The sequence below is a fragment of the Plasmodium coatneyi genome, chromosome 11 (assembly GCF_001680005.1).
Source record: "Plasmodium coatneyi strain Hackeri chromosome 11, complete sequence".
NCBI lineage: Eukaryota > Apicomplexa > Aconoidasida > Haemosporida > Plasmodiidae > Plasmodium > Plasmodium coatneyi.
The window spans coordinates 1,338,873-1,364,561 of record NC_033566.1 but is presented as its reverse complement, the minus strand read 5'-3'; the positions used below and the strand labels follow the sequence as shown (position 1 = coordinate 1,364,561).

Below are 25,689 nucleotides of genomic sequence, written 5' to 3'. Positions count from 1 at the left end.
CAATCTGCTCATCAGGTGGTGTTCTGAGAAATTTCCATTTGATGTTTTTTTTTTTTTAGCACTCCACATTTTTCCTTCCGCACTTTGTAATGCTTAACGCGCTAATGTGCCATTTTAATGATTATTTTATTTATTTGTTTTTTTTTTTTTTTTTTTTTTTTTCTGTTCAAATAGCCATTCGTCTGATTTCGCCCCAAATGGTGTTGTAAGCCAAGGAAACTACCTCATCCCCCTTTTCCTCGCAAAGCAACAACGTAATCGTGATTCCCCCTTGTCTACGCCTCATTATCACTTCGCCTAACCAGCTTGCAATGCTTGGCTGCATGGTCCGTGTGATCTATGCACCCTTTCGATGCGGCCATCTTTGAAGCGATCCAGTCCTGGTCCTTCGCCCCGGGCAAACGCGCATCTCTTCCCAGGGGAAACCTATTGGCATAGTTTTGACTGTTTCGTTCGCTGCACACTTCGTTGTAGCCACTGCCGTAGCTGATCTCCCCCATGGAGATCGTCTGCCCGTCCGCCCCGGCACACCCCCTACTTCCATACCCATTTGAAAAATCCGCATGCACAGGATGCTCACCTGGATACACATCGTCTTCATTAAAGTCCCACTTTACACTTTCCAGACTGAACGGAACATCCTCCCTATGCATGTTATAATAAGCGACCTCATCCTCCTGCGGATGAGACAATTCCCCAACAGAGGATTCTATCTCCTTCGCATTCACGTGCCATCCATTTGTACTTCTCTCTGCATGGTTGTCCCTCCCTTGGTCTACGTCTTCATATGAGTTACCATTTTTACCAACTATTTGATCATCCCTTCTCCCATTTAGGTGATAATTTTTGTATTCCCTCAGATTGTAAAATGAAGTTTTCTCGTTAGTCATTTCACCGTCAGGAGTTGTTTCTTCTCTCATGCATAACTTCTGCTCCTCCAGTGGCGTTTTTTTACCCCCCGCAAAGATTCGCTCTTCCGCCATTTTTGCCTGACCCGTCACGGTGATGTTTCTCCTGTATGCGCTTTCAACATTGGGGTGTTTTCCCCGTAAGGCGCCACTTCCTCTGTGTAGATTTTCTCCTCTTATTTTCTCACCCCAGTTGGTAACCCCGAAGAGGTTTCCAATTTGTTCGTCTTCCACCCTGTTTGTACAAACCGGTGCATTGCTATTATGACTACCTGGCCGTTTGCTTGGCGCATTTATCTTAAACGAAGTGGTGTCCTTCACGTGGGTAATTCCGATAAGGTTGTCTCCCCTGTAGCTGCCCCCATCTGTTGAGTTGTACCCATTCCGAATGAACTCTGTCTGGTTACCCCACTGGAAATTCTGTTCATTACCTCCTGGTTGGATCATCGCATGGCTTCCCCTGTTAGTAAGTAGCAAGTTGTACCTTCTGAGAATGTCCATGTAATAAATTTGAAATTGCTTTTTCCTCCTATCTGTGGTGAAAAAAAGACGCTTCTTCCTGTTATAGCACTTTGGTATATTCTGAACGTCCCCATGGTGCTTTATCACGTTGTGTAGAAATATGGCTTGCTTCCGTGCGTAGTCCACGATGAAGAGGTCATTTTCATCCCATTCGGTGGGTGTCCTCCCCTCAGCATTGCTTCCACGGTTGTCACCCTGGAAGCGGAAAACGAACGGCTTCGTATAGTTTAGAAAGTACCCCCTGGGTTGCGCATCCTCTTCATAAGATGTATATAAAAAGGTGAAGCGGTTGCCCTGCCCCGTCCCATCGTCCATTTTCACTGCGTTGAGGTGCTCCCGAAAGAGAGGCTTGACATCCACGTGGAAACCAAACAGGGAACACAAATGCACACATATAATCTCCGTGATGGCCAAAAAATGAAGAACAAATTTTAATTGTAAAATTTCATTCCTTTTAATGAAGTCCAAGTGTAGGACGTCATCCACCGGGGGAAATATATGCGTTGGAAAAAGGTCCATGAAGCTTTCCACCCGAATGGATTCTTTGCCCATATGATTAAACAGATTTTCGGCCTCCTCTATAACGTCCCCATGGCTACAAAGGAGCACATTAGAATTGTTGAAATAAAATTGGAAGGGCAAATTGTTAACCAAGTAATGTCCTTTCGTAGCTAGCTTATTCATTCTTACCTTGTTGGCTAACCCCCCTCCATTCAGTATATTCCCAATCTCCCTATCCACTTCATCGTTGTATAAACATACGTAAACGGGTTCGAATGAATTCTTCGTGACGTTCTCACTGGTTGTGAAATTCACGTCAAGGTTATCCCCCCGATGGGTATTCACACAAGGGAAGTAGTGAACTCCACTTTTGCAAACCTTCACAGAAAGGTACATATGTTTTTCCTTTTCACAATTCAACTTCTGCGATTCTATCATGTAAAGCGTATCGGGGAGTAACCCTTCCTTTTCAAATTCTTCCTTCCGTTTTGAGCTAATTAGGATAAGTCTCTTATTTACAACTCCTTCCTTAATGTGGTTCAGTGGGATGAAAACGAAGTAGCATTTTATTGTAACTTTTTTTTCGTTCCTGTCTTCCCTTTTTTTTCCATATTCCCCACCTTGGTGACCATGTAAACCATCCCTATTACCTTCACTTAGCGTTTTTATTTTTATGGTTAACAAATCGCTACCACATTTATATGGCAATATCACATTTTCGATACGCAGGCCTGGAATTTTCAATTCCACGTCTTTAATGCTTAAATTTATTTCTACCACACGTTCCACATTTTTTATTTTGTTAATCGTCAGGATAATGTTTGACGCGAACTTGTACTTTTGCGTCATCGGGGCGATGTCAAAAACGGTTCGGTCATTTACCTGCGTGTCCAACACGTTGCTCATTTGGTCATTCATGCTAGAATGCAAGTCATACTTTAAGCGATTTCTATCCGATCCATTAGGATGAGTGGATAGCGTACGACCGTTGTCCTTCCCGTTATACAAATAATCCGAAATGATGCTTGAATATTCAAATGTTTCCGCCTGAGGGTAGTATGCACTGTATGCCTCTTCCACCTGCTTATGTTTGTCCAGATGTGCATGTAGAGTATGACTCTTCTGTTTGGGTGGGGGCCCCCTCGTCAATTTGGGTGTATCCCCCATGAGGTAGGCCATAGCATCCGCTACCACATTGCTTTCCCCAAATAGATTGGCTCCACCCATTTTTATTTTGCAACCCTTGGTGCTGTCATTCGGGTTGGTATTGCCAAACTGGCTCAAGTACTTTTTTACATTTGTGTCCTCCTCCCTTTTCCTCGCATACCCACTTTGCCCAACTTTAATTTTGCCTTTTTCTCCCCCAGGAAGGAAGATATCACTGTCCATCTGATACATTTTTTTTAAAACATGTTCATCACTTAGGTTAACCCTTTCTCCATGTCTAAAAGGATCGACGCTGCGAATCGTCGTATCCTTCCTCATCACAGTCCTTTTGCTTCTTCCCTCACCCATCTCTTCGTCTTCCCCCTGAAGGTACACGTCTATAAAATCGTTTATGGTGCCTCTAAACGCGTTATATATATTTTCCATGACGAAGGAATTTTGGCCCTTTAACTTCCTTTCGATAGTCTTCATTAAGCTAAGCTTATCCTCACCTCTGCTGGGTGCACTTTCGCACATGCCGTTTGGCTTCCTCCTCTCCACGCCTTCACCCCGGAGGGAGTTATTAAAACTGTTAACCAGAAACAACTTATCGAGATTTAGCGATTTATACGCCTCCTTCGTTTTGTTAAAAAGGTGGGACACGTTGCCTTTTTCGCCTTCCACCATTTGCTCGTCCTCCTCATCTTCCTTTATTTTTTCTCCCTCTTGGTTACCCCCCTCGTCCGACACCTTATCGTATACGAACGACTGTTCATTAGATGGTGGTGCGTTCTCCACCTCGCAGGAGGATTTTCCCCCTTCAGCTTCACTGCTACCCAACCCCTCCTCGTCATTCAATACTTCCCTTAGAACAATTTCGAATTCCTCAAAATGCTTCAACTCCTTAGTGTCTTCTCCCCCTAGGTCATGGTCGCTTGAGATGCTTTGTACTGACAGTACCCTGTCTAGAGAGGGCACCACGGGGATGTCCCCCCCTATGTCCATTCCCTTCAGTTCATCATTTTTTCGCTTTAACTTTTCTTTCACGCTTTCTGCGTTTGTCAGCTTTAGCGCCCCTTCCAAGTAGGAACTCTTTATGCGGTTGAAGTTGACTCCGGGAATGTTGGCATGTGGGTTGCCGCCGTTAGCAGTAACAAGCGAAGCATTTTTTGGGCCCCCCTTTTTGGTATTTGTGCCCCTCTTCCTCATTGCTTCTTTTTTTTCAAAATTGCTTTTTAAGACACACGAAAGGGAAAACGCATGTGGGACAGGTTGCCAATGTTATTAACCTACTCGTATTGCAGAGAAGTATAGTGAAAGAACAAAATTTGGGGATTTTTTTTTTTTTCTTTTTGCACATCCTTATGTACCAATATATGCATACCTACATCCGATCGAGCACATGCCCTGTATTTATCCCCTGAAAATAATTTCACAAAAAAAGTGTGCACTCTGTAGGACGAACTTCCAGACAAATAAATAACAAACTACACAACACCCAAACTTGTGGTGTTAATATGATATGCGCAATATGCTTAATAAAAATGTTAAAAAAAAAAAAAAAAGGGGGACTTCTTTTCTGCAATGAGACCTATATATATTCAATTGCGCGACTTCGTGTGTGCCCCATGCATATGTTGCATCATTTCCACGGGACGCTCACACGAGGTCCAACTTGTACGCAGCAAAGTTACTAAGTGTATAATTTTTATGCATGTTGGTGAGGGAAAAAAAAAAAAAAAGGATAGCATACCTAATGGTGCTCATTTTGCAGAATGCCAATTTGACAGTTGAAAAAATAGAACAAAGCAAAATAACCTGCCACTTGGCCGCTTTTCTTACAAAAAAAACATGTCTATTTAATGCGTGTGGACGGAAGCAAAAGCCCTTTTCAAGGATAACTTCCTTCCCGCATGTATACTCATCGTCCGAAAAAAAAAAAAAAAATAATATAATGTGTATGGCGTGGGGAGAGGTGCACTCAACAGGGGCACACACACATTTGTATTCACAGAGTTATTCGTTTTGGACAGATTAACACTGCGCACGTGGGTACGCACATAGGTACAGCATAATATACGCTAGACACATTAGTCGGATGTGCAAGCATTGTCCAATTTGTTTTGTGGCAACCCCAGTGGGAGCACGCAAGGGGGATAAACCGATTACGCCCACCTCCCATTCGGATCTTTTACTTATTCTTCCGATCATATCATCGAAATGGAGACCGCATAGCAGTCTTTTAATTTTTTTTTTCCTTTTAACGCGTACCAAATGGGAAGTAAGTTTACAAACGTTGCTCCACTGGGGAGTATTCAAAAAATGGGATAGAAAACATCCACTGTCAAATTCTCACGTAACGAAAAAAGGGTCAGATAACAAACCGGGCAAATGAAACTAGCTGTCGTTTTTTTTTATTAACAGGTAAGGTAAAACGAGGGCAAGCTAGCCAAAATGCAGTTGTGTGTGCAAAAAAAAAAAAAAAAAAAAAAATTAACAACGGTGATGACTGTGGATATGACAGAGAGGGGACAAAAAAAAATGCCTGCACAAGTCATAACAAAACAGTCACAAAAGAAGCAGCTGAACCGTTGCAACGAATGACACTTTTCGGACAAACGTGCCGCTACTCGAATGAACGAGGATGTTAGGAAGGGCCATGCAACCACTTTCGTTCTTCACGCCAGTTCGGCAACTACGTGCCACTTATGCGCTGAAACAATTTTGCAGTTAGCGAAATGGCTCAACAAATGCGCATTTTCATTGTTCCTGTTTTGCAGCAACACCTTAACATACTGTTTCGTGTGGCCAATAAGGTCATCACTTTTTGTGGACACTTCGGTGAATAAAACCCTCTGTGTAGTTCCTTCCAAAAATTTATAATTGTTCGTATAGGAAAGGAACGCGTCCGTTACTTCTCTGGACCTTTTTTTCACAATTTTTGTGTTAATTTTCTTCATGCCATAAGCTACAGTGCCCCTTCTGGGATAAAACTGGGAAATGTTAAGTATGGGAAATTGATATTTTTTTACCAAGTCGACAGTTTCCATGTGATCTTTCTCCATTTCGTATGGAAATCCGCAAATAATATCCGTTGCAATGGTTATATTTGGAACATCCTTCCTTAAATTTTCCACCAAGTATATAAAATCTTCAATTTCATATTCCCTGTTCATATTTTTTAACACTCTGTTACTGCCGCTCTGAACAGGGATGTGAATAAATTCATACATATTTTTATGCTTCAGCAAATTGCATATATCTTTGATGTGCTTCAGAATGTACGGTGGGTTGGTCATACCCAGGCGGATCATAACGTCGCTATTCGAAACAGTGTCCAAAATTTCTTTAAGTAGTTTAACAATGTTGGTATTTAAGTCAATTCCATATGCACCCGTATCTTCCGACGTCAGCCATATTTCTTTTATATTTTCCTCACTGCACACATGCTTTATTCTGTTAATAATATCGGGTATGTTATAGCTAGCTAAGTCCCCTCTGGCAAATTTGGTCTTGCAATAGGTGCAATTTCCCAAACACCCATTGTTAATATTTATTATTTCTATGTACTTGTTTTTTCTTATTTTTGGGAGGTTCAATGAGGTCATTTTTTTTGATTGCTTCAGGTAACGTACGTTGTACCCGTTAATCACATTTTCCACGACGTCCACGATTTTGTCGATATTGGTCACACCGACAAGGGAGACGTTTTCGAATATTTCCATGTCCTTCTCCGCTTGCGGCACACATCCGCAGACGATGATTTTGATGTCTCCACAGGGGGCTATCCCGGGCACTCCTGTAACTGCATCCTTTTCCATTTCCTTCACTGTTGCCTTTCCTACCAAACCCGAATCGCCCTTGGCTGGTGCACATCCACAGGCCGTTTCCGCGCAGCAGCTGCCTTCTACCTTCCCGTTTTCCTGCTCAAAATCCGAGATTCCAGAAGATGACGTCGTGAGATAATCCACATGTGGGTCCAATTCCCCCCCATCCGTTTTTCCCTTTTTTCCCTTCTTCCCTTTTTTGCCTGTTTGTCCATTCGCCCTCCTCCTATTAGCCTTATTCAACTTATGCACGTAATTTATAATGGTCTTCATACTTTCCTCACTTGGATTCTTCACCGTGCAGCTATTAATTATGCAAATATCACACTCTTCCACATTTTTCACGAATTGAAATCCGTAGTTCCCCAGCAGCCCCATCATAAATTCAGAATCCGAGCTGTTGTGTGCGCACCCGAAGGACTTGAAATATATTTTGTACTTTTCCGGCAGGATGACCGCACATTCGTTTAGGTTATTCGCAGATTGGAAGTCTTCCTCCTCGTGGGAAGGTCTCTTTGAAGGGGTTTCCTTTTGGGGGACTCCCTTTTGGGGGGTTCTTTTCCGAAGCCCATTCAGGTATTTCCCCCTGTTTTTATGTTTCCCCTTTATCTGCACAACGTTGTAACTTGCTCTGTCATTAAGGTTGTTAATATCTTCTACATCCGTCAGGGTGCTATCTTCTTCTTCCCCGGACGATGCTTTCTCCCTCCTCGTGCTTCCGCCATTAGTGTGGTCACCTGGAAAGGTATTCCCCCCCGTGGGGTCTCTTCCCTCACGTCAAGAAAATAGGAGTCGTTATCTGAGCTGATAACAGAGGTGTCTTCATCCACATGAACAATTTCGTCTGCTCCGGATTCGCTTTCCATGGGTTCTAAGGTAGTCAAGGATTTCCCTTTACGTGCAGTGGCATTCTTCCTGCGCACACTACTGTCCCTCCGTTTATGCTTCTTCTTTTTTCCATTTACAAAGACAGAATTGAGTAGCTTCTTAATTTCCTTCTTCTTGTGCACACATATGTAGTACGTGCCGGTGGTGGCCACGCACAGCAGGGTCAAAATTTTTAACTTGTTGTTCATCCTGCTTCGACGAAGGGGACTGTATACTTTGTTGTAAGGGGAATAATTATCCGATCTATGTGTTGCTTAGGAGGGGTAATGCATCAAGCTGATGTTATGGTGCCTCCACGATGGTCATCCTTCGGAATCTATTTCTGCGCCTCTCCGGTGGTTTGCGCTTTCTTGCCAAGATGCTTTTCCTACTATGTGAAATATGGCGGGTTTATGCAAACATGGTCCTTCTCCTTTCTCCTTTTTTTTCTTATCCTTATTCTTATTCACTTGGGTACATTATCCGTCCATTATCTGCTTATGTAATTTTTTCTTTTGGCATTCACTTGTACGTATGACTACATATGATGGATGCTTCTTTTTCTCTGTTCCTGCCTCTTACGGTCCGTAATTACCTGTCCCCGGTCGTAAGTCATTTAAAAGGAGGAAAATTACATAAATCACAAATCGGAGGAAAGTTAACAACAAATGGCAAAACTTCCAACGTTGTTCTTTTCCGTTTTGTTGAAGCGTTGCTAACGTTTTTCCTATCTTTCCAGTTGCAGGAGGGAAAAATACGTCAGATAGATGAACCACGGAAGAAAGCAACCAAAATGGGTAATTCAAAAAAAAAAAAAAAAAAAAATTATAAAATATTCACTTGTACATTTAGCATGTAACGCGCAACCGTTTCTGCGACATTTGTTTGGTGTTTTTTTTTTTTTTTTTTCCATTTTTTTTACGGCAAAATTTTGCCTCTATTCTATTTACCCAAAGACGAACCTGACACCGTGCAGGTATATTGGTGCATACGACATAATCCTTGGGGTGCCTAATTTTACCAACTGGCGGAATCAGTTATTCTCATTTTTATTACCTCTCCCAAAAGTGTTGGACACCCAAGGAGTTACTCCTAGGTGCGTGTGGTGTTACGTCGAGTTAGCATAGAGATGTGGAGGGGCCGACTTTGCAGTGCCCCGCTGCACATATCCGGAACATAAGGCAAAAAAATTGTGGAATGGTCGGCCCCACGAGGCACACAAAAAGGAAATAGAAGGACAACCAGGCGACACAATGGTGCGGAATACTAGGAAGTAATTTTTCTACATCGAAAGGGATGCTAAAAAAAAAAAAAAAAAAAAAAAAAAGGTGGAATTTTTTTTTTTCAAGACCAGCCCTAAGAATTGCACAATTTTGCCATCCAGAATATTTTCGAGGAAAGAGAAAAAGCACAATAGCGGTGTTACATATGAACCAATTTTGCAGAAAAAATATTTTAAAAAAAAACACCCTAGGGGGAACAGTAAAGTGGGAAGGTACCCTACAGGTAGGCAATCCCAACAAATGTGTTTCAATGGGGAAGATCACTACTCAGTCGGTTTGATTTGCCTGAGTGGGTGATATATGCCACTAAAGGGAGGAAAGGAAAAGAAGAAGGACCCTTCATATGTGCACACCTTTTAAGGGGCAAGCACAACAAATCTGTAGGTACAAATGAAAGAAGCAGAAGACGAACGGGGAGACTCGCCATCGCAACGTAAACCTATGCAGAAATTTCCTCCCCCCTTATGAAAAGCCTATCCCCTGATTGGAAATATCCGAAGGGTTGGATATTGACCATTTAGTTTTCCTCTTCTCGGGGGAAGGCGCCAAAGAAGCGTATGTCCGTTCAGACCCATTTCGGTGTGTGCCCTTCCCCAACCCCCCGTCTTCACATAAAACATGAGCAACTGCCAAAGGGAAAGCCGCAAAATGGTGGACGTGCCGAAGCATTACCGAAAGTACTACGTCTCCTACAAGAAGATTAAAAGGACCATTCTTAAGATGGGGCACAAGTACAAAAAGAAGGTACAGCCAGGAGGGGCGTACTGGTCAACCAGGGGCTGCATTTGCAGTGGGTCCGACTTGCATGTTTGCCTGCATAATGTATTGTGCACACGTTTGGGCGAACTCTGCGTCTGTTTTGCCGTTTACACATTCGCACCACATCAACGTATACACTTTCCCCCCCTGAAGCTCGAGAAGGACCTCATACAAAGTGCCGCCAGGAGGGTTGACGAGCAAGGTTAAACTGAGCATCCCTAGCAACGTCGTTGGTAGCATCGTTGGTGGCGTCGTTGGTAGTGCATGTGAGTGTGTATCCCCTGTGTGGCCGCCCAATCTAACTTCCCCCTTGTGCACCTCCCCCACGTAGGCATAAAACTGCTGCCACCCTTCCTGTTCAACGACCTCATCACCCAGGAAATCAAAAAAATAAACAAATTTTCCGAAAAAAAGTACAACGAAATTGTTGACAGTCTGATGATCACCTACGAGCAGCTCAAGTCGGTCGACAGCTACCCCGGAAAAAAGGAAAAAGAAGAAATGGAGAAGAGGATAGACTTAATAGGCTGTGACATTGTCCATTTCGATTTTTACATTCATAAGAATTGCAAAATATTGATGCAGCTGGGTTTTTTTTTCGATCATGTAATGAACATTTCCATCAACCAGTGGCTGCTCCTCGGATTAATAAAAGAGAAGTTTTGTAACATCAATGTGGATGAGTTGGTGGTGTACCTGTCTGTTCTGTATGCCCTGCACCGTTCTCGGTGCGCAACAAACACAAACAACGCATGCAACGCCGCAACCTCCGCACATGGCAGAACGTGGGTCCCACCTGAGACCTTCGAACGAACATCCACCAAGTTCCTAATGAAGTACGAAGACATCGTATACACCAAGGTAAAAATTGTAAAGCACCTGCCCTACTTAATATTCGGTCTAAGCAACCAGGACCTGGAAAAGCACTTCCAAAATTTCGTCCAAATGAAGAAGCAAAAACTGATTAATCAGACGGGTAAAGAATCAGACGATTTGCAGGGGGAAAACAAAGCTCTAAACGAATCTCAACAAATAACTTCCGTCTACCTGGACAATGAAGAAGCCACATGTTACAGCAACCGAATTTTGAGATATGAAAACGCGCAACTTATCCGATTCAGGTGGTACAACGATAACGACGGCGATCCGGAGAAGACCATTTTTATTGAAAGGAAAATTCACCATGAGGAGTGGACCGGAGAGACCTCCACGAAGGAGAGATTCGAGTTGCAACAAAAGTATGTGTTCAAATTTATGACTGGCCAAATGGACGTGCGGAAGTTCTTCCAAAGGAAGCAAATCGCAATGGGGAAGGAACCCACCCAGGTGAAAGCCACTTCCGTGGTAAATTTGAAAAAAAAAATGAAAAAGAACGAGGCGCTCGCAAAGGAGATCCAAACCATGATAACGAAAAACAAGTTGGAACCCATCATCAGAACATCCTACCTCAGGTCGGCGTTCCAACTGAGTGATGACAACTCCGTGAGAATTTCCATCGATACGAACGTTTCCATGCTGAACGAATATGTTCACAAAAGAGAGCACTGGTGTAGGTTAGCAGAGGAGGCTTTGCGAAAAAATGAAATAAGGCGTTTAAATTATGCAATCATAGAAGTCAAACTGAAGGTGGAGAAACCCCCCCAATGGGTACAAGACATATTAAACAGCAACCATTTTATTAACGCGTATAAATATTCAAAATATCAAACAGCTATGGCTTTGTTACACCCAGAGAAAATTAAATACATTCCTGTGTGGATCCATGCTAATGTCCATGAGAAATTCAAACCCAACAATAACTACGCTGAGTCGGTCTTGACTGGATGTAGTAGTTCTGCAATGGGGGATAACACTAACGTCGATTCTTTGCAGGCATCAGTTGGGGTCACCATCGAAAAAGTTGCCAGTATTGCACCTGCAACAAGTGACCGCCACGAAATAATACCCCTACAGGGGGGAAATGGTGATCCCCCCACAAACAGAAGAAACAAACTTTATACGAATGGTTATGCACACCAGACAAACAATCCCCCCTCCCATCAATCTTTAGAAAAATGGAACATGTTAGACAAGACGTCCCTCTGGTTGAGTCACAAATATAGCAGAAATAAAAATGCGCAGGAAAAAATCAACCTGCTCAAAATCGATCCAAAAATAAATTTTGCAGCAGAAAGAACTTTTCTTCATTACTCCCTGATCTCCGTGTACATCACCCTGTTGGCACTTTTTTTAGAAAAATATAAAAATGAAAATGAAGATTTGGACCTCCTCATTATTTTGCTGTTGGGTACTTCCTTCTCCTCCTTAATATCGTCCTACTTTCTCTTTTTGAAGCGCATCGAGATTATTGACCGGTAGGGTGCACCTCACTGTGCACGTGTGTCCATACTGCGACAACACCGCTCTGGGTGCGTGTAATAATGACCCTGCAGCGGTGCCCGATCATCATGACATTCTTTCACGACTTCCCCACGATGCAACTTCCCCCCCTTTGTTAGGCGAAAGACCAAGGAACCGCTGCTGGGACGCCGCCGCTTCGACAGCTTTTACAGCCCCCTCATTTTTTTACTCCTTCTCTTCTTTTCCATCATTTTGTCAATTTATTTCAACTTCAACGTGAAGGCGATCAAGGCGGCGAGCTGGACCCCCCTCACCTTCAGCGTGAAGTGAGCAAAAATGGAGGAAATTTATCATCCCCGGGGGGAAGCAAAATTTCGCATTCGCAATACGCAATTCGCAGGTCAAGCACACTCAAAAGGAAGGAACCTTTTTGCAGTTACACGGTTTCCTCCCCGGTGGGGTAGCTTTTTTTTTTTTTTTTTTTTTTTTTTTTTGCCACATCTGCACAGCGTAGTTTGCTTCTCCGTTTCGCGCCCTCCTCATGTATTCCTTTGTCAAGGTGTAATTGAAAAAAAAAAAAAAGCAACACACGAAATGCGGTGATAAAAAAAAAAGCCATGTGATGATCCAAAGGGATAATAACAAAACAGGGGAGCACACAATTTTTTTTAGAGAAATCACCACATTCAAATCGCCTGCCAGAAGATTCCCCCTAACAAATGATGAGAAAACTGTTTCGCAGCAACCCCGCCCAGGCATGCAACAGCAGCACACACTTTTGCAAATACCTGACGACAGCAAAAAGCGAAACTACATCCAATGAAAATTTCCTTAACGAGCTCATGTCCGATGGTTACAAAGGATGGGAATACTACATCAAAGGAATAAATCCAGACTACGCGCCAAGGAAAGAAATGTATCATTTTTTGACAGAAAAAAAAATTAATGTGTGCAGAATGACTGTGTACGAAATTGAGTGCTTCACCAAGTGGATACAAATGAGAAAACTGTATGGAAAGCAGTTCCCCCGATTTCCATACGAAGTAACATTCGACGACAAAATTAACCAACTGCAGGAGAAGTATCCCTTACAAGAATGACAAAAAAAATTGTTTTTAAAAAAAAGGACGATGAATTATTATCCATTCGGCGCGTAGAACTAACAAATTTTGTATGAACATGTGCAGGTGAAAATGACTCCATGCAGAGCCTTTCGCGGTCTCGCCATTTTAAATTAAAAAAGGAGTGCCATTTTTGGCAACTTCCCTTCCCCCTGTGCAAAAGCAAAAAGGGAGGCACCCCCATTTGACAGAATTAAAAGCGCACCAACATGGTACACATGTTGAACGATGAAAGAACTTTAAAGGAATCACCAAAAAAAATTATAAATAAATGAATAACGAATGATGAACAACGAATGATGAATAATGAATACACAAACACGTGCACACTTGCGTTGACGCATGAAGGTACGAACGGATTTGTTACCCACTGGGTTCGTTACATCCCCTCAGGACGGGCCTTTTTTTTTTTTCGACACATATGGACGCGTTCTGTATATGCATACCCCGTCGTCGTCCACATTGTTTTGCTCATCCGCGTAGGACAGAATAAATTTATTTTTGTACTTGATTTTTTTCAGTAGCAGACTTAAGTAGATATTTTCAAAATTCTCCTCCTGATCCTTGTTTGTACTTAGCGCGTGTATGCTTCGAAGGAGGGCATCAACGTCGTTCATCCCTCCGATTATGTGTCCACTTTTTTGCTCATCACAGGGGTCAGCACTTTCGAGCGCATCCCTATGGTTAGCACTGCTGTTAATAAAATCGTTCACGGTGTTTACTAATTCGGGGGGAAAAGACCGCTCCGTCGTTAGTAACTTTTTAATTTCGGCGAAAGGATCATTCTCCGTTCGGGAGACGCCCGTGCCCTGCTCTGAACCGGCACAACCTTTATGGCGGCACATTTTTCGCCCGCTGGGCCGCAGCGCCACATTCTCTGTAAGTAATAACAACTGACCAATAATGACGAGTAATGCCGTTTCGCACTTCAATATCCGTTCCGTCAAATTGAAAAAGCGAAATTGCAATTTTTTAATTAAATAAATTTCCAATTCGGAAAATCCCCTTTCACAACCTACCATAAGGAGTATCTTCCCTTGCTGTGTAGACAAAATATCTCGTTCTACACAACTGTCGTTTCTTCTCACTTCAGTATGCGCACACAGCCTGATCGTTTTCTCATCACTATATCTGTCAATATTCATGACAAAAGAACTAAAAGAGTAGTGAATAAAAATTTGTGGGAATTGGGTACACATGGCTTGTTCCAATCCAAGTTGAAGGGCATTTTTTATTTCCTCATTTTTTAAAACTTTACTTGATTCGTAGGATTTATTTGCAAAGTCAGAAAATACGATGACAATTTTTTTTACACCTACGGAGGATAATTGCTGCAGAAATTTATTCAACACCTTTGGTCTTGGGATGCAAATGACTACATCGATCGGTATGTATGTGTCTTCTGATTTTTGCAAATGTATTGCTTTTAGCAGTTTAATTGTGTAATGTTTGTTGCTTTCTTCGGTAATTACTCCTTCGCCTTTTCCTCGGTTTATCACGCCCACTTTAACTACTTGGTTTAAGTGAACCTTTAGGATATTCCTTAAATGGCTCGTTTGCCGCTCGTCCGTTTGGAAGAAAAACTCCCCCTCCTCATTTTCCCGAATGCTCTTCAGGCTCACGAGAATCAGGTTCATTGTCTGCTTACCCGTTTACCCTTCCAATTTACATCCCATGTGCACAGCTGATAGAGACCGGGCGGTACAGTCTGGAGCAGCTACCCCTCAGCGGAACGCCGTCTGTGCATGGGTCCCTTCGTCAGAGTTGGAGGTTTTCCCTTCTATTAATTTCTTTACTTCGGAAATCCTTCGCAATGGGGTGTTTTCTTTACGCATCCTACCGGCAGGTAAAACAGCGTTGCCCAAGACGATTCTCAGGTGGGCTTACAAACACGATTCGTGCAAGGAGATAACCAATTCGGGCAGGGGATAATTTAGCAGTATTGACTCCCAATCGGGGAGGCACTATACTTTATACGGACAGTTGCAGCCAACCCGAATGGTGACAAAATGGGGAAACCCCACAAACAAGAAAAAAGGAAAAAATAATACGCTCCCGTATTCCTGCAAAAAAGTTCACTTTGCGATTCCTCCCCTGATGAAAGTTATCCCATAAATGCACTTCCATTCGATGAAATCGCCTTGGAAAAAAAAAAAAAAAAAAAAAACGCATCAAGGCAACAAGGGAACAACGCAGAATGAAAATAGCAGCTTATAAAGCACTACGCCAATTTTCTCACCTCTCAATTTTTTCGGGTTATCCGAATGGGGGGGGAAGTGCGAAAGGGACCACGTGAGTGCTTGCTCTGGTACACCTGCGGTGATAAATAAAATCCCGCTCTGCTGAAAGTTGCAAAAGTGAAACACATTTTCCAAATTGGATACCGCCAAGTTTAACGCCCGCTTAATCAGCATGCTATTCCCGCTGTGAGGAAGAATCAACCATCAGAGGTGCCAACGCTTTTTTTTTTTTTTTTTTTTCTTCCTCCGTAAGCTTTAACATGTTCCTCGCCAAAACGTTTTACTTCACACAACGAAATAGTAACCATTATATGACCATATAAACACTACGTGAAAAAGAAAAAAAATAAATTGCTAATTTGGAAAAGAATAAAAAAGTAAGTGACACATAGTATACATGCCTGTTCCGTGTAGTCAGCGCAAAGAATACATAAAAAACGTATCAGATCAGTATGCCTTTGTCGTGGCAAGGGTGAAGTCCTCCAACAGAGTGATAACACACGTGAACCTTTTTTTTTTTTTATTATTCCCTCTTATAGTGGTTTTCGGAAGTCCATTCAGTGACACCTACCCCAAGTTCATTTGGAAATCGCTTGCCAAGAGTAGGAAGGGCAAGGACATTTTCAACCCCTTTTTCCTTGCCCTGAATAAGACCAGGTAGGGAGTGCATTCCCCCCGTCTACGTATACATATGTGTGCAGAAGGGTGTCCTCTTCGCAGTTATCATGCATAAATACTTACACACCTGAGCGTGTCCATTTGGTGCTTACACCTTCCCCCCCTTTTTGCAGAATCTATGACCACATACTGAAGTACAACAGCCGCTATTGGATGTTCGTCGTAACGGGCGGCTGCATCACGTCTTACTTTTGGGGTGTCTGGTTCAACAACTTTTGGAAGAAGATAAACAAGGGGGTAAGCAAGAGCGGGGTGCGTCTACTATTGGCGGAGCAGACATGCAGCAGTACTTGCCTCCTTCCGCTTCACCTAGCATGTGTAGATAACCGCATCGCCCCAACTTTTCTTTCGCAGAAACTCTACATCGACTGTCCGTATACCTACCCGGAGGAAGACTGAAACGTGGATGAGTCACCCCCCACCCGATGTCGTAAGGTGTGTCCAGATTGCATGTTAACAGTGCAGCTAAGGACAACCGTGGGGGAGCCATCGGAAATGCCCATACCCTTTTAAAGGGGAGAAATAAAATAAACGGAAGAATGAGGGGGGTAAACTAACTATCCCGTTGCTCTTTTTTTTTTTTTTTCGTCGTTGCACTTCTCAGAAGCCGCATCGTGTGTGACGTGTGCACATAAATACACATCTATGGTGTGCCTATTTATGTGCCAACTTTTAAGTCACGCATATGTTTTGCAAATGGAGGGGCATGGCGGATGTTGTCTCCCTAAAGGGGAAAGATAAACGCCCCACCAAGTTTTAACTCATCACAGGGGTAGATACCCGGTGCATGTGAACAGGCCAACACTGGCCACCTTTGCCAACCGTAGCAGGGACCCCCCACCCCCGTGCCGCCACGCTTTAAAGCATGCACATTTTGTACAGAAAAAATATGAACAACTGGTCAGGTTAAACAAACCATTTTTATTCTCACACGAGAAAATTTTAATGTTTAAAAAGTAAAGTAAAATAAAAGAGACAAATGAGGAAGAGTGCTGGAAAGCAACACTTTCAATTAGCAAACGAATTTAAAAAAAAATGTTAACAAGTGAGGCCTCCTTTAAGGGAGAGTTTGACAAATGCGAAATGGACAGGTCACGTGATGCTCTGCCCAACTGGTCGGGTTTGGATATTTCCCCCCGGTGAGCTACTCCAACAAGCACTGCAACTCCTTGTAGGAAAAGAACAAATGCAGAGAAGACAGGAGGAAGTAAAAATAAATTTTCTTCTTAATATAATCGGTCGTCCGTGAGAGAAGCACAACGGTGAGGAGGTCCACGAGGGAGGACAATAAATCCGTGAGGACGCTGACTTCGCCAATGAAGTAGGTTTTCTTCACGCTATTGACAGGGTTATTATAGGGACTGATGCAATAGTTGTTGCGTTCACTGTGGGGGGTCCCATTTGGCAAAGTCACCCTAGGGGTGTCTACCTGCTGTGCACCAAGAACAGGAACATGTGTATCTTCCCCCTTCGACTTTACTCCATCTGAACGTTCCCGATTCTGCTCCTCAGTAACTAAGTGATCATTGGTTGATTCCACCCTGTTTGTTCGTTCACTGTTATCATGTCCGCAGGGGATATTATCGTTCTGCTTGTTCAGCATTTCACAGAGGCGAAGGTAAGTGGCAGACCGGATGGACGCATAAGTCATGATGCTTAAACTTTTAAGGGTAGAAGAAAGGACAAAAAACGTGCAAGGGAGAAAAAAGGAATTTTTAGAAAAGTCCAAAGTAGACAGTAAGTCCAAGTAAATGCCAAAAACATAAAAAACAGTCGACAAAATTCTACACAATTTTATATTGCTATCCACAAAGGACCTTAACTTGTATAGCCAGCAAATTTTCAACACCTTCACGAGAATCTCATTGTATACTAGCACTTGGGTCAGCAACAGGTTGTCACTATTCTTCCTATACAAATGTATTTTTGCGTTTAGGGAGAAGGCGCTACTTAACGATACGCATATGCGAGATAAACATCGGAAGACAAAGTACTTTTTTATTTTTTCATTCGACAGGGGTGTAATTATGCTGCTTAAAAAATTGGGGGACGCTCGAATGGGCAGGGGAGTCCTATGAATTATTCCCTTCTTCCTCTGCCTTTGGTTATGCTACTTGGGAAAAGGGGGGAAAAAGCGATCTCATGTGTAGATATGTACAAAGGGGTAATGAGCTATGAGCATTTTTGCGCGTTTGTACACATGTTTTTGTTTGTGTTCTGCCCAGGTGCGCGCTTAGGAAGGAGTGAACCCCCACACACGTTGCATGATCACCGTGTGAATACATTTGGAGGGCAACACATCACGTAACCCACACTAGATGCACGCTGAGCATAAACTTCGACATGCCACATAGGAGCTTCGCGTATCTCTTTTTTTCTTTTTTTTCATTACATAGTTATGTGAGCCAACGGTCAGGGACATTGAGCTTATTTTCGGGGGAATAAAGGAGAGGGAGACCTGGAACAAGAAGAAAAAAAGCAGCGGTAGCAGCAGCAAGGGGAGGAACCGACGTGCAGTTGCCATTTTGACGTTCTGCCACATAGAGGGGTTTATGTGTCATCGCTGGACTGCCATGAATGTAGACGCGATGTGGGGGGATCACCCAAAGGGGAAAGCATATTTTAAAAGATAATTGTGCACATTATGCATGTAAAGGGAAAAAATATATGTCCAACGGGGGGAAATAAAAAGCAGTGTTTTTCAGGAGGGGGAAAGCCAAGAATTATTACGAACATATTGTGCGTTCTTTCTCTCTATCTGTTGCGGTCCACGCGGTTCGCACATGTGCACATATATATACATATAATATGCCCACTTGGGCAAACGGGGGAAGGAACAAATGAAGGTCCTCCCACCCAGTTATGCGTTCACCGTTCCCGTTTCCACATAACATGAAGGTCATGTCAAGTATGCCATGCGGGTCACGCATTATATGTGTACTAATGTTATATCCCCCTGATGCGTGAATTTACGAACACGTGCAACAATCACGTGGTAGTATTATTACTAATTGCTTCTTCCTCTGTGCAGTTCCACAAAAAGAATGACACTCAAAGGGCATATAGAAGGTGCATAAAAATGTATGCAAGTCGTTCCCTTAAGGTGACGCTTCCCTCCCTACCACATGTGCAGCGCGTATGACATGCGGGGAAAACGGCGCAATACACATGTGGTAGGGGGCGAACCTGCCCAAAATTGGCCTGTAAAAAATTCAAGTGAAAGAAAAGCTGCAACGGCAGGAATGGGAGCACTGAACAAATGCCTATCTGAACAGGTGGCAGTAGTGCGGATTTGATGCATTGGGACGAGGGTTCCCGCTTCATGCGTGGAGTATTATATTGCTACATCTCTTCAAGGTCAAAACGAGCAAACGAAATGGCCACGTGAACGTCATTGTGCATTAAGAAAGTTAGTCACACCCAATTGGGTCAGCGGAGAGCCAAGACGGTGCTCCCCCCAAAGGACATAAATGTACTCATGGACATATACACGTTCGCAGCGTAGTGAAACAAAGCGGCCGTATATATTAAGCTACCTTTTATTCCCATCCTCCCGCACGCAAAAAAGAAAAAAAAAAAAAAAAAATGCCACTGCGCGTAGTTCCGGCGCGCGTTTTACCCACATAAAATATCTATGCCCATGCGAACAGCGGGTGAAGGGATTGAAGAAAACATTTCCGTTTTTTTCCCATTTTTTTTTCCATTTTTTTTTCCATTTTTTTTTCCATTTTTTTTTCCATTTTTTTTCCCGTTTTCCCCCCTTTTTTCGAGAAATTGTCGTGCCGACGTGAAGGCGATGGGACAAGCTCCACTCGCAAAACCTCTTAAACCCAAATAAAAAGAAAAAACCAAGTTACGTAGAAGCATCGCGAACGCATACGCATATGAAGAGATAAATACATCTCATACATGCACGTGCTCACCAAATATACTTATGCGTTTTTTTTTTTTTTTTTTTTTTTTTTTTTTGCCTGACCTGTTCAGCTTTTTTATAATTTTTTTTTTTTTTAAAGTTTCAGAACTTTTCCATGGTACTCTTTATATATATATTTTTATATATTTATACATGTTCATATTTTTATTTATGTACATGATATATATGAGTACGCTTCCCCCAAGCTGCATTCTCTACATATGTACGGCGGCCCCCCGTTTAACAAAGCTCCATTCGAAGCATTACGCATTATGCAGGCGGGCGAATGTGGATTGCTGTGGCGTGAACGCAGGTGTCCATACGATAATCTCGTCAGCAACCCAGCAGGCCAAGTCGATTTGTACGATTATGCATATATATTTTGAACGATAAGTTTCGAACTTTGTTCCACTCCATTTGTTTTGTTTTTTGTTGCAGCTGGAGTCTGCACGTGTGGCTCTCCACCGCGTGAACGTGCAGTCAGGGGGTCCCACTACGGGAAGGGATCAAGAAAAGGGGCAACCGGATTGGCGGCAAAGGGGGAAACAATTACGCAACAAAAATCGGGCTGCCATTCAGGCTGACAAACACTCCTTTTTGCTTTGCCATAATAAACTTTGTCCCCAGTTTGTCCCTCTCCTCCGAGCAGACGCAAACGCGGGTGCCTCTTCCCAAGTGCACATGTAGGGTGATCACTCTTGTACGGGGCTTAACCTCACCTACATAAAACACTTGCCTTGCCCGCTTCTGATCCACACCCCAACAGCCAACCATGGCTCGGCGAATGAACCTACTGAATATTGAAAAGAACATCCAAAATTTATGGAAGGAACATAATGTGTACGAAAAAGAATTCATCGATAATAATGAGTCGAGGTTCACGGGTAATTTCCCCTACCCATACATGAATGGGTTGTTACACATAGGTCATGCCTTCACATTGAGCAAGTTGGAGTTCCTGGTCCGTTACAAAAATATGACGTGTCAGAATGTGCTGCTTCCATTTGCTTTCCACTGCACAGGCACACCGATCGTTGTGTGTGCAGACAAATTGAAGAACGAGTTAAAGGGAAAAGTCTTGGGAAAATCCCCAGATGGTAGTAAAAACGAAATTAGCAATGATCACCACGTGGGAGAAGCCAACCTTGTTGAGACCGCCCAATTGGAACAAGAATCAGGGAAGAAGAAACAGACAGACGCAACGGTCTTCAGGTCCAACAAAAGTAAACAACAGTCAAAAGGATCTAAGCAAAACACGCAGTACGAAATTATGAAACAAATGGATATAAGCGATGAAGAAATCCACCACTTTCAGAAGCCACAATATTGGTGCTATTATTTTTCCTCCAAAGCGAAGGATCATTTGAGTTCTTTGGGTCTTTTCTGCGACTGGAGGAGGTCCTTCATCACCACGAATATGAATCCATACTACGATAAATTCGTGAATTGGCATTTCAACACCCTTTATAAGAAGAACCTAATTTACTACGGAAGCAGAATGACCATTTTCAGTCGAGTCAACAACCAGGCCTGTGCAGATCACGAAAGGTCAGAAGGAGAGGGAGTCAAGTGTCAAGAATTTACCCTCCTCAAAATATATGTACATGATTCTAAGGAATTTTTTCAAATTTATTCAAAAAATGTAAAAAAGAATGAAAACGATTTTTTAAAAAATAATATTATGATGAGTGAAGACTTTTTTAGCCAAAAAAAAATTGTCCTTCTTGCTAGTACCCTGAAACCAGAGACAGCTTATGGGCAGAATTATACCTTCGTGAATCCAACTGAATATTACTACGTTACGTTAGGGTTCAACAAACAGAGGCTGCACTATGGGGACAAGAATTACGTGAACAACGTCATGACGAGGGAAGAAATAATGGATGCGTGTGAGAATGTCTACATATGCTCAGAGAACAGTTTGTACAATTTGGCTTACCAGGGCGTAATACCGATGCTTAGCAAGGGTTGTGGTGGATCGTCCAAGTTGACCGGTCAATCAAAGGACGCCCGCTCTGGAGATGACGTCTTATCCCCCCTTAGCGACCTTTTCATTTTGATGAAAATAAAAGGGGAAGAACTAGTCGGTCTGAGGACCTACTCAAATTTGTCAAAAAAAAAAGATTTATATATTCTCCCAATGACCACAATCAAAATGAATATAGCAACAGCGATTGTTCCATGTGTATCCAGTGACAGTGCAGACGACTATGCCTGTCTACAAGATATACAAAGGAAGCAGGCATACTACTGCGAAAAGTACAACCTGAAGGAAGATTTCCTGCACAATGAAAGTTTCTCCTGTATTCAGTTACCAGATATAGGGGACAACACGGGAAAGTACTTCTACGAATTGGAAAAAATATCTTCCTATAAGGATGCCAAGTTGCAGAAGGTTAAAGAGACCCTATACAAGAAACAATACTTTGAAGGCACCATGACGGTGGAACCATATAAGGGCATGAAAATTTACAACTGTAGAAAGCTGGTTAAGCAGTACATAGTAAAAAATAATGAGGGATTCCTATACAGCGAACCGGAGGTGCTAGTCATCGACAGGAACAACGTCAAGTGTATTGCTGCTCTGTGCAACCAGTGGTACATCAACTATGGTAATTTGGATTTTAAAAAAGACGTCCTGATTCAGATGAAGAAGAACAACTTCCAGACGTATAATGAGGTTCTGCACAAGCAATTGCAGCACGTGATTTTTTGGCTGGACGACTGGTCCTGCAGCAGGGCCTATGGGTTGGGTACACACATGCCCAATTTTAATGCGCTACAGGGGGGTACTGACGGTGCTGCACAACATAACAGTCACAGTGCTAACGAACACACCAATGAGGGGGTTACCCAACCTGGTGCCGACTCTGAGAAGGAGCTTATCGAAAGTCTGTCCGACTCGACCATCTACATGGCGTACTACACGATCAGCCACTTCCTGCAGGGCAACGTGGATGGAAGTGTGCCTGGTCTCCTCGATATCGACGCAGCGGATCTGAACGATGCCTTCTTCGACTACGTCTTCGACATAAGTGATGACACGGAAAAAATCAGCAAAAATATTAGTCTAGAGAAATTGCAAAGAATGAGAAGGGAGTTCCAGTATTGGTACCCGTTCGACGTGAGAATATCAGGAAAAGACTTAATCTTTAACCACTTAACAATGGCTTTATTTAACCACGTAGCTATTTGGGGAGACAAAACATACAACAATAAACAGAAGGAGACGAATGATGAGAAGAGCATCCTAGAACGACAAGGAGAAATTATGAACCAAATTGATCAGCTCGATTTGGATGCACACAAGACGGTGAAATATTTTCCTAAATCCTTTTTCTGTAACGGGCACGTCCTAGTAAATAAAGAGAAAATGTCTAAAAGTAAGGGAAATTTTATTACCCTAAAGGAGAGCATAAATTTGTACACAAGTGATGGGACTAGAATCGCCTTGGCAGATGCAGGAGATTCCATCGAAGACGCAAACTTCAACACGGATACAGCAAATAGCGCCATTATGAAGTTGTATAATCTGATTAACTTTTCCATCGAGACGAAAAATAACGTTTACATTTTTCGATGTGGAGAGAAAACTTTTATTGACTCGATTTTCGAAAATGAAATAAACTACCTCACCAATAAGTGTAAGGAGGCGTATGAGAAGCTGCTCTTCAGGGATGTCCTGAAGTATGGCTTCTACGACATGCTACTTAAAAGGGACACCTACCGAATTATGTGTGACAAAATTCACATGCACAAGGAGACAGTAAACTTTTTCATAGAAAGGATTTGTCTGATAATCAACCCCCTCATTCCCCACGTCACGGAACACATTTGGACGTACATTTTAAAGAAGGAGGATTTTCTCGTCAACCAAAAGTGGCCCTCCTCCGACAACACCAGCTATTCCATCGTCATGCACAAGCAGTACAACAATCTGCTCAACGTGGTGGAAATTTTTAGGAAGTCCTACGATAAGGTCATGAATAAAAATAACAAGCTGAAGGGCGCCAAGAATACACGTAACGGTACCGGAAGCGGGGCGAAACGTGCACCAGATGAAAAAGGTGTAGCTGAGGAACAGAAGTCGGAAGAGTACAAGGAGGACGACGATGAGGGAACCAAATTCAAAGCCATCGTCTACGTTGCCAAGGAGTACAACGACACGCAAAAAAAAATCATCGAAATTCTTAACCGAATTATTAACAACAGTGAGGATAAGAAGCTACCCACCAATTACATAAACCTTTTGGTACAAAATGACTACGTAAATAAATTGCCAAAAAATGAAAAAAAGGAAATCTTAAGTTTTGCTACTTTTCTAGTCAAGGACAACGTTACGCTCAACAACAACCAGTACGAGCTGAGTCTCCCCTATGATGAAATACAACTCATAAAAAACAACGTAGAATTTATTAGGAGGAGCCTAAACCTGGGCGACATTCACATTATGGAAAATACAAATAAATCCCCCATTGACGATACAGATATTTATAAGTTAGCCAACCCGGGGAATCCATCCATTTTTATGTACACCACGGAATCATAACAGGGGAAGGAAGCTAAAAAAAAACAGTAAAATTGGTAGCTAGCCAAAGCGGAACATTCTATCCCCCTTCGCGCATGTAGACACATGTGTAGCACATTTCGGGCCAACGAAAAGGGCCACCTTTCACACTGCGAAAATGACCTTCTCATTGTTGTTGGGATGAAAAGCCCCCTACGTATCGTTTTAATAAGTGTGTCATATTAGTACTTTTCAATTTTTGAATCACACAAGTGATGTTTTTTTTTAATTAAAACGGTTTTTAATCGAACTAAGCTTTTTATGATAAAAAAAAATAATAAAAGACATTTCGTGTGAGCAAAAGTGAAGGGGACGCATTGATGTAAAATAATGCCAACCCGTGCAAAAAATGGAAAGACAAAGTCCAGCCCGCGCTTTACCCGCAAAATGGGGAAAATTGCCCAGAGCATATTTCTGTACGGTCAGAAAAATAGGGGCGGCAAATATCCCCCCTAAACCCTTTTCCTTTTCTCCAACCATTGCTATATCACCTCACCTTTGTGTGTGTTTGCCCACCCCCGTGTCACAACATTAATACGTAAAAATGGAATTTAAAACAAAAGTTAGTGTAAAAGAGACAGGTGCGTCAGGAAAGACGCGGGGGAGTAAAAATTACACTCACTATGCAAAAAAATAAATAAATCGGAGACATGGATGGGTGAAGAGACAAGAGCAATATCATTTTTTTAAAAAAAGTTAAAAGCCAATGTGGGGTCATCACCCATTAGCGGTAGGCACATAAGCTGTTTACACATGCACTCACATGGTATACACACGGAAGGGTGACCTATTTCAAAAAGGAGCTTCACCCACATCAGCCCATCTTTGAAGTGTCGGAGTTATGCAGATTCGGCCATGCAAATACCGCAGTGGGAGCAATCAAGCTGATCATCACAGCGGCCATCACGGTGGTCATCACACTCATAAAAACGCGACAACCTCCACAGGCGTCACCATCGCTCGATATTCATTCCATTAGTTTACACGGTACATAAAACAAAATTTTTCACTGTTGTA

The 25,689-nt window shown here is 42.6% G+C and overlaps 7 protein-coding genes across 7 annotated transcripts; 3 read left to right on the top strand and 4 right to left on the bottom strand.

The window, feature by feature from the left end:
* Positions 1 to 275: 275 nt before the first annotated feature.
* On the bottom strand, positions 276 to 4,286 carry PCOAH_00034600 (Uncharacterized protein; the record flags this gene model as incomplete). The annotated part of the gene is made up of 1 exon (XM_020060254.1): positions 276 to 4,286. One exon carries the CDS (start codon positions 4,284 to 4,286, stop codon positions 276 to 278), a length of 4,011 nt encoding a protein of 1,336 aa, XP_019915867.1.
* Positions 4,287 to 5,755: 1,469 nt separating this feature from the next.
* On the bottom strand, positions 5,756 to 7,980 carry PCOAH_00034590 (Uncharacterized protein; the record flags this gene model as incomplete). Its single annotated transcript, XM_020060253.1, has 2 exons — positions 5,756 to 7,606; positions 7,642 to 7,980. 2 exons carry the CDS (start codon positions 7,978 to 7,980, stop codon positions 5,756 to 5,758), a joined length of 2,190 nt encoding a protein of 729 aa, XP_019915680.1.
* Positions 7,981 to 9,702: 1,722 nt separating this feature from the next.
* PCOAH_00034580 (Uncharacterized protein) lies at positions 9,703 to 13,253 on the top strand (the record flags this gene model as incomplete). Its single annotated transcript, XM_020060252.1, has 5 exons — positions 9,703 to 9,798; positions 9,967 to 10,015; positions 10,145 to 12,167; positions 12,312 to 12,479; positions 12,896 to 13,253. The coding sequence occupies 5 exons, from the start codon at positions 9,703 to 9,705 to the stop codon at positions 13,251 to 13,253; spliced, it is 2,694 nt and encodes an 897-aa protein (XP_019915532.1).
* A 410-nt stretch (positions 13,254 to 13,663) lies between these two features.
* PCOAH_00034570 (Uncharacterized protein) lies at positions 13,664 to 14,911 on the bottom strand (the record flags this gene model as incomplete). The annotated part of the gene is made up of 1 exon (XM_020060251.1): positions 13,664 to 14,911. One exon carries the CDS (start codon positions 14,909 to 14,911, stop codon positions 13,664 to 13,666), a length of 1,248 nt encoding a protein of 415 aa, XP_019915607.1.
* Positions 14,912 to 15,767: 856 nt separating this feature from the next.
* On the top strand, positions 15,768 to 16,591 carry PCOAH_00034560 (Uncharacterized protein; the record flags this gene model as incomplete). The annotated part of the gene is made up of 4 exons (XM_020060250.1): positions 15,768 to 15,814; positions 16,054 to 16,171; positions 16,306 to 16,429; positions 16,547 to 16,591. 4 exons carry the CDS (start codon positions 15,775 to 15,777, stop codon positions 16,589 to 16,591), a joined length of 327 nt encoding a protein of 108 aa, XP_019915992.1.
* Positions 16,592 to 17,336: 745 nt separating this feature from the next.
* PCOAH_00034550 (Uncharacterized protein) lies at positions 17,337 to 18,716 on the bottom strand (the record flags this gene model as incomplete). The annotated part of the gene is made up of 2 exons (XM_020060249.1): positions 17,337 to 18,302; positions 18,585 to 18,716. 2 exons carry the CDS (start codon positions 18,714 to 18,716, stop codon positions 17,337 to 17,339), a joined length of 1,098 nt encoding a protein of 365 aa, XP_019915907.1.
* A 2,161-nt stretch (positions 18,717 to 20,877) lies between these two features.
* PCOAH_00034540 (Leucyl-trna synthetase) lies at positions 20,878 to 24,654 on the top strand (the record flags this gene model as incomplete). Its single annotated transcript, XM_020060248.1, has 1 exon — positions 20,878 to 24,654. One exon carries the CDS (start codon positions 20,878 to 20,880, stop codon positions 24,652 to 24,654), a length of 3,777 nt encoding a protein of 1,258 aa, XP_019915753.1.
* Positions 24,655 to 25,689: the final 1,035 nt, after the last annotated feature.